Genomic DNA, 7,950 nt, shown 5'->3' with positions numbered 1-7,950 from the left:
ACACATCAGCCACGTCCATGTCAGGGCAGCGACTGCTGACAACTCATTTTATAGATGAGCTTTAATCTGTTTCCTGTTGTTTTTGGCTTTTGTTCCTCTAATGTGTGCGTGCGCGTGTGCGTGTGCAGCAGTGAATGCACCGCTGTGTGGACAGGTACTCTGGTCTTAATGTGGAGTTTTATCAGACTGTGAAACACTTTGTGTTTTAAAACAGAAAATATTTGATCTGAATTTATTTTGAAAATCACCGTCACACAGCCGTCTCGTCGCTTTCACAGATTTTTCTGTGAACAGATGAGCAGCAGAAGTTTTCAGCATTTTACATTCAGATGTTTCACAAACTGTTGGATTGTCTGTCTGGGATTTCATAGCCAGTCATGTGACTGCTGTCCCGCCAATCAGCTTCACTGTATGTGAGACTCTTATTGTTTAGCATTAAACTTCATGTTGTCTCAGCCTTTATGATGTGTGTTACTGCATCAAATTCAAAATAAGAGCATAAAAATGAAGCAACTGAAAGTTCTGACAGGACAATAAAATATCAATAGACTTTATTGAATAGAGTTTACAATGAAGATGGATGCAGAGCCATGACTGTAGTTTACAGAATCAAACAGCAGCAGAGACATTTCTGAGACAGAAAAATGTATATTTAATATGATAATAGAGAGCATAAATGCGCGATTCACTGACATATATGGCATATCTACTGTTATATTGCTGGGTGCTCATTTGAACTATAAAGTATGAAGTCAAAAAGCTCAGACATCAGGCTGCTCTGAACACTCAGTTTCACCTTTTTCTCCTCTTGAACTTTCATATGTAGAGACAGGATATCATGAACATTTATATCTGAGACACAGAAGGTCCGCCCACCCGCTCACCTGCAAACTTTAGCTTCACCAATCAGAAGAAACAAAGAGGCATAAAACAGCTCATCAGACACTCTGTGATCTGAGCTTAGGATAAAGAAGGATGATTTCCAACTGTCAGTCATGCAAAGCTACGCTGTTACAGTCCAGCAGTCAGAGTACAGAGATGGAAATAAGTTGAATTACACAGCAGATCATCTGAGGAACATCAGCCAATAACGTTCAGACTAAACCGCCACAGTCTTCCTTCTCACTGTAAGCGGCTGTCTCCTCCTCTCTGTGGAAAACCTTCCCATCAGGCTGCGTCCTCCACCTCAGCTTCACCTCCTCAGTGACTCCTTGCTCCACCAGCTTCTCCCTCACCTGAAACACAGTTTTCACACATTAACAGAAGCTCCTCATTAATCAGCCGTTGTTTCTGTAGTGAGCAGAAAACGTTGTTGGTGCTGTTTCTGGGGGAAATGAACTAAATGAACTGGCTGGGGATGAAACTGAAGTCTGGAATTAGGCCTCATTGCCTGTCATTGGTTCACGTCGTCTCCTCACAGTAATCTGAAATTAAGTGACTTCTTCAAGTTACCAGTTAAAAAGGTTAAATAATACAAATGGATGGGATTGCATTAAACGAGCCCCGTATCTCTGCAGCTGTGTGCTGTCACGTGTCCCTGAACCTGCACAGACTCACTGCTCTCTATCATTTCACAGTAGTTATAGCGGTCTGTTCCTTGTATCGGGGCCCGTGTGACCTCTGACCTGCTGCAGGATGGATTCTTGCAGTGTGGGGTCGTTCAGGTCTGCAGATCCCGCCCTCAGCTGAACCTTCACTGACCTCGAGGCTGAAGGTTTGACATCTGCAGAGAAAGAAAAGGGCCATTCAATTCAATTCAATTTTATTTATACATCACTAAATCACAACAACAGTCGCCTCAAGGCGCTTTATACTGTGCGGTAGACCCTATAGTAATACATATAGAGAAAAAACCAAGCAATCAAATGACCCCCTATGAATAAGCACTTTGGCGACAGTCAGAAGGAAAAACTTTTTCCCTTTTAACAGGAAGAAACCTCCAGCAGAACTCAGAGCTCAGGGAGGGGCGCAAATGGAAGAACGCAGTCTTACATATTTGTTTAATATGTGCATTGAAGGACATGTCCTGGTCAAAAATGACTCCAAGGTTCCTCACAGTGTTACTGGAGGCCAAGGTAATGCCATCCAGAGTAAGAATCTGCTTAGATACCATATTTCTAAGCTTTTCAGGGCCGAGTACAATAACCTCAGTTTGATCTGAATTAAGAAGCAGAAAGTTAGCGGCCATCCAGGTCTTTATGTCTTTAAGACATTCCTGCAGTGTAACTCATTGGTGTGTGTTATCTGGCTTCATGCACAGATAGAGCTGGGTGTCATCTGCATAGCAGTGTAAATGTATGCTATGTCTTCTAATGATGCTGCCTAAGGGAAGCATGTATAATGTAAAAGTGCTATATAAATAAAATTGATTTGATACTTTACTTAGGCAATCAAATTAAGATAGATTTTATGTTGTTGGTTTTAAAGAACTGGATGGATATTTTAATGTATTTTTTATTTCTATTTTTCAAGAGTTGGAGAAGTGCCCTTTTTTCATAACTTGGCCTACCCTTTTTAGTTTTGTTAATATTGGCAATAGTGAGAAGTACTATGGTTGGATTCAAATGTATTTAACATAGGGCATCTAATTAAGGTAAATGTCATGTTTTTAGTTGGTAGAATCTGATGAGCAATATTTTATTTTATTATTTTTTATTTTGTTTTTCAGTTTTCCTCCTGAGTGATTGCCACCTTAACGTGGTCAGGGGGTTTGTGTGCCTCAGTGACACTAAGATCTAGACCTGCAGAAGCTGAGCCTTCAGGGGGGACACCCAAGTTGGTCAGGTTTTAGGGTAGAGGTTTGACAAAGTGCAATCCAATTACATGACAAAAACAGTTATTCAGAGAACCCCACATTCGCCTCAGCTGCCACCATGTGCCCCCTTTACATTTCTGTCTGCCCCCTCATATATGCCTGTCTAGAACCAGCCCAGCACACCGCCCCCTCGGCCTGTGCTTCGAGGTTTCTGGTAGTTAGAATGACTCGGGGGTGTTGATTCATTTAAACTAACATAATCATCCTGCTGCAACCAGGTTTCTGTAAGGCAGAGTAAATCGATTTGTTGATCAATTATTAAGTCATGTACTAACAGAGACTTGGAGGAGAGAGACCTAATATTTAATAATCCACATTTCACTGTTTTACTCTTTGGTTCAGATGTGGATACTGTATTGTTCTTTCTTTGTAATTGTTTATGTTTAAGTTGTTTGTTTCTGGTTTTTAGTTTGTTTTTTGTCTTTTTGGAAGCTGACACAGTCTCTATGGAGATGGGTTTTTGGGGGGGTAGCAGGAGGAGAGAAGCTGCAGAGAGGCGTGTAAGACTGCAACTCTGCTTCCTGGTCCCAACTCTGGATAGTCATATTTTGGGGGGTTTAATAAATTTGTCCATATTTCTAGAAATGAGAGCTGCTCCATCCAAAGTGGGATGGATGCCGTCTCTCCTAACAAGACCAGGTTTCCTCCAGAAGGTTTGCCAATTATCTATGAAGCCCACATCGTTTCTGGGACACCACTCAGACAGCCAGCAATTTAAGGAGAACATGCGGCTAAACATGTCACTCCTGGTCTGATTGGGGAGGGGACCAGAGAAAACTACAGAGTCCGACATTGTTTTGGCAAAGTTGCACACCGATTCAATATTGATTTTAGTGACCTCTGATTGGCGTAACCGGGTGTCATTACTGCCGACGTGAATTATGATCTTACTGAATTTACGTTTACCCTTAGCCAGCAGTTTTAAATTTCCTTCAATGTCGCCTGCTCTGGCCCCTGCCGGTGTCTCTAGCTTCACATGTCTGAGAACAGAATCACCAATTACCAGAGTTTGACCCCCGGCGGGTGTGTCGCCGAGTGGGGAAAAACGGTTAGACACATGAACGGGTTGGTGGTGTACCTGGGGCTTCTGTTTAGGACTATGCTTCCTCCTCACCGTGACCCAGCCGCCCTCTTTCCCCAGCTGCTTGGGGTCTGCCGGGGAACAGCTAGCGGGGCCTACGCTATCTTCGGCTGCACCAGCTACAGGGGCCTGGCTAGCTACGGGTGAATGAAGGGTGCGAAGCCGAGTCTCCAATTCAGTAATCCTGGCCTCCAGAGCTGCAAATATGCTACATTTGTTACAGATATCATTACTGCTAAAGGAGTAACTAAACATCTGACACAATGAGCAAGAAAGTGCAGGAGGGACAGGTGAAGTAGCCATGGTGCACGTGAAGATTATACTATGAAAACAGAAGTTATCTAAAGGTTTTTAATTAAATTGCTACGCAGATAAGCTACTCAACTACTACTTCCTGTTCCTGTGTTGAAACAGGAACAGGAAGTGATACTCTACCGCAGACAGAGCAAACACTAAATGACAGCGCCACCCAAAGCATCGGCAGTGCTGTGCCAAGAGTGTCCGGATGAGCCCAGGAGGACCAGACTGTGCAGAAACACAGAGGACAGACTCACCTCTGGAGCAGAGGAAGGGGCGTTGGTCATCACAGTTATGACTGTTGAAGGAGCCTGTTGATCCGACTATTGTGGCACAGTTTACGCTGTCATCAGGCTGCCCGGGCCCCCACGGCAGGTTGGAGGCTGTGCTCGAGTTTGACCACGTCCAGTATTTTCTGTACAGTCCAATCCAGGCTTGATGATAAAATAGTATCATAAAAGCGACCTGGCTGTTGTCCTGCATGTTGGTGATGGTGCTCAGGTCTGTGTACGTCTGTCTGCAGTGAGACTGAGCATCAGACCAGGTCATTGAGTTCTTCACCAGGATGTGTTTGTTAGTCGCAGCTGAAACAAAAGATCAGACGGATTCAAACCTGCAGCTAAAATGTTCAGTTTGTCAAACCCTGGTACCAAAGTCTGAAACACTCACCGTCATAGCAGACAAAGTAATAAGTAGCTGAGCACGGTCTTGTGGACCATGATCCATCACTAGATATTATCACACACTCATCAGTCCCTGGGTGCCACCATGACCACATGTTAAACCAGGATGACTGAACTGGACCAGTTTGAGACCAGGTCCAGCCGCTCTTGGAGAGTCCAATCCACGCCTCGGTGCTCCCCGCCCTTTTCTGGGCTTCCTGGATGAGAGCTGAGCTGTTAACGATGGCGAGGTCAATGTACTCATCTCTGCAGTATTGCTGAGCATCGTTCCAGGACTTCTGCAGGTCAACCAGGTGGAGCTGTCTGACTAACTGATCAGACTGAAGATGGCAGACCATCACGTAACCTGAGAGGACACGAGTCAGTCAGCGCGGTCACAGACTCACCTCAGCTCGACTATTTTAGTCATCAGGAGAATAAATTCTTTACATGCTACCACAACGCAAACTTTTTGTTGACATCTTTAAAGACGTGAATATATGTTAATATATGTGTCCTTCAAAGGATGTGTAACTCGTGTACTGGTTAAAAGCTGTTTTACGGTGCCTGTGGACACCTACACACTGGTTTCCTGCTCCAGGGCGAAACTCTCACATCAGCTTAAAAAGCTGCTTTAACAGTGCTAAGTTTGTTTTTCACTCTGGCCTTATTGCACATGTATTTGGACGATTTTTCCTCTTCAGTGTGCACAATGAAGGAAAACGACGTGTTAGTGGTCGAGGCTCAAAGCTGAACAACACGTGCACTAGGGCTGGGCCATATTATAGCGTTCACGGTAATACCGGTACAATGTTAGGCAACAATAAGAAAATGAAATATCATGATAAATATTTTTGGTCATATCGCCCTGCTCTAACGTGCACACGGACGTGGTAAAAGCAGTCAGGATCTTTTTCAGCGAGCTGACGGGTTTGCAGCGTTTCAGGCTTTCAGTCAGATTTCTACACAGAAAATAAAATCAAGACGTGTTTTTCTCAGCAGTGCACACAAACAGCCACGTTCATGCACTGACTCTTCCCTCCTTTCTTTCTTTACTCTTTTACTTCACTTTATACAAACTCTTACAAACTACCGACCATTAAACTGTCAATCAAACTTCTAACTGGACCCAAAGAAACCTTTAGAAGTTTAGTTGACATGACAAAGGTCTTTGGAGATTGTACGAGTGTTCCTGTGACTGCTTGAAGCTCGTTTACAGACACCTTTAAAATAATCCCTATGGAGCAGTTCACTTTGTGCTTTCTTTGATTTTCTGACATCAAAAGTTTTATTCAAACTGTAAATGAGGCGACTGAGATGAGTTCACAGACCTGAGAGCAGCAGCAGGATCAGTCCACACCTCTTCATGACTGAGAGCTGAAAAACTGTGAAGACGTCCTCATGAATCTCATCTGCAGCTGCTCGTTCATTATTAATCATAACACTTAAAGCAGCATCAACAAAGAGGCAGCTGTCTCTGTCATTCACTCCATTTCTATCTAATCTAATCATTCAAACAAAACTATCAAACATATTCAACATTTGAAACGTTCAACTTTAAAAATGTTGTCTTCCTTCAATTATCATCATTTTGTTTATTAGAATACCAGACAATGAATGTGTGAGATTATCAAATAAACCAAACATATGCAGAACATACCCGACACGATGAGACGTCTGTGCAGCTGTGACACAGTCAGAACTCTTCATCTGATATAAATGTCATCCTCGCTCCTCCTCCCACGTCCATCAGAGACTTTGTAAAAGTGGTTTTTTAGAAAGCAGCCCAGTGTTCATTACAGTGCATTTGATTAAAGATGCTCAGAGTCGTTTAACTGAAGATGACTTATTCAAAGTTATTACAGATGCAAACAGACTGACGTCTGCCCGACCACTTCAGTCTTATTTGAATAATGTTGTCATTATTAGAATTGGGAGAAAAGAGCGTTCAAGCTCAACTCCTCCAAACAAATCAGTGATGATGACGACACAACCCGACACATTTCACATGTCAGTTCCAATCATAGAGAACAAACAGTTTTTATTTTGTTCTTTGTTTGTTTGGCTTCAGCGTCTTTTTAATGATGTTACAGTTTTAGTGCATCTCCTCTAAAAGTGCAAAACGTGCTTTGAGAGTCTCACACAGCACCACTCCCAAAGATGGAGGCTCAGTCACAGACAAATAAAATGCACTGATTTTAAAGTCACCACTAAATTTCACTGAAAGAAGAAGCCAGACCTGCCCTGGATCATGAAAAAGGTGCAGTTTGAGCACTGTGGGTCCTTTTAGTCATCAGCTACAGGCTAAGCTGCTGGTTTGCTGACGCTGAACAAAGATCTGGTTTCCAGGAATTACTGAGTTCGATCCTTTATTTCTACTGGTCACGCTCAGTCAGGTTAAATGAGCGCAGCTAATGAGCTGCAGAGGTAGCAGAATCAAAATGCTTTATTAATACCAGAGGAAATAATGTGGTCACAGTTCCTCCAATACAATCAATAAATAAAATATAATATGCTACAAAGTTACAAAATATAATAAAGTAGCTCCGATATATAGCTTTATTGTAAATATCCCAGTTTGTTACACAAAATTTAATATAGATAGTTAAATTAAGGCGCCCCTCAACAGATTTGGCATGAAAAGAAGGGAAGTAACATGGGGAGTCCACCTTAACTTTATTCACTGTAGTGTCTCAGTGCTCGTGATGCAGGGGCAGTGTAAACGGAGGATGGATGGAGGGGGGTGGGTGCTCCACCTTGGATATGACGATGATGATTACACTCCTGCTCACTCAGTGGAATTTTTCTGCTGCTGGGCCCAAACTCATCCTTTCCTTTTACTGAGCTCACAGGTGAAACAGGCTCTTCCTCGCTCCACGCTTCTGTGTAAATGCATGTAGCCCCGCCCCTTCCAAGGTCACATGATGTTGCTCACTTCCTGAGTGAAAATACAAGATTTTTTACACTTGGCAAGTAATTTGGAGGCAGAATAAGGAAGCCGTATAAGTATTTAATCTTGTCTGTAGACTGTATACTACAAAGTTCAACACAGCCAGACTTTCTTTGAGTCAGCTGCCTCAACAAAGTCTTAAAGA

General features: G+C 42.9%; 1 protein-coding gene across 2 annotated transcripts; it reads right to left on the bottom strand.

The window, feature by feature from the left end:
• Nucleotides 1–510: 510 nt before the first annotated feature.
• On the bottom strand, nucleotides 511–6,579 carry LOC147319908 (C-type mannose receptor 2-like). Of its 2 annotated transcripts, XM_086312763.1 has the most exons (6): nucleotides 6,516–6,579; nucleotides 6,187–6,240; nucleotides 4,863–5,222; nucleotides 4,451–4,777; nucleotides 1,626–1,723; nucleotides 511–1,235 (listed from the first exon to the last, which is right to left on the bottom strand). In XM_086312763.1, the coding sequence occupies exons 2-6, from the start codon at nucleotides 6,221–6,223 to the stop codon at nucleotides 1,095–1,097; spliced, it is 963 nt and encodes a 320-aa protein (XP_086168889.1). In that variant the 5' UTR covers nucleotides 6,224–6,240; nucleotides 6,516–6,579; the 3' UTR covers nucleotides 511–1,094. The 2 variants fall into 2 exon arrangements, with proteins under 2 accessions (XP_086168889.1, XP_086168888.1); XM_086312762.1 differs by lacking the exon at nucleotides 6,516–6,579 and having other exon boundaries at nucleotides 512–1,235; nucleotides 6,187–6,487.
• Nucleotides 6,580–7,950: the final 1,371 nt, after the last annotated feature.

This window comes from Aulonocara sp. 'chitande type north' Nkhata Bay, linkage group LG11, assembly GCF_057382095.1.
Source record: "Aulonocara sp. 'chitande type north' Nkhata Bay isolate Kocher_YH1m ecotype deep benthic linkage group LG11, A_spYH_male_GT1.1, whole genome shotgun sequence".
Lineage (NCBI taxonomy): Eukaryota > Metazoa > Chordata > Actinopteri > Cichliformes > Cichlidae > Aulonocara > Aulonocara sp. 'chitande type north' Nkhata Bay.
This window is presented reverse-complemented; position numbering and strand designations above follow the sequence as displayed.

Bases quoted from the DNA above. Each gene is read 5' to 3' on its own strand.
- LOC147319908 (XM_086312762.1), bottom strand. From the start codon at position 6,367: ATGATTAGATTAGATAGAAATGGAGTGAATGACAGAGACAGCTGCCTC. The intron at 5,223-6,186 runs GTCTGTGAACTC...GTGTCCTCTCAG, and splicing joins GATCCTGCTGCTGCTCTCAG to GTTACGTGATGGTCTGCCAT. The intron at 1,236-1,625 runs GTCAGAGGTCAC...ACTGTGTTTCAG, and splicing joins AAGAATCCATCCTGCAGCAG to GTGAGGGAGAAGCTGGTGGA.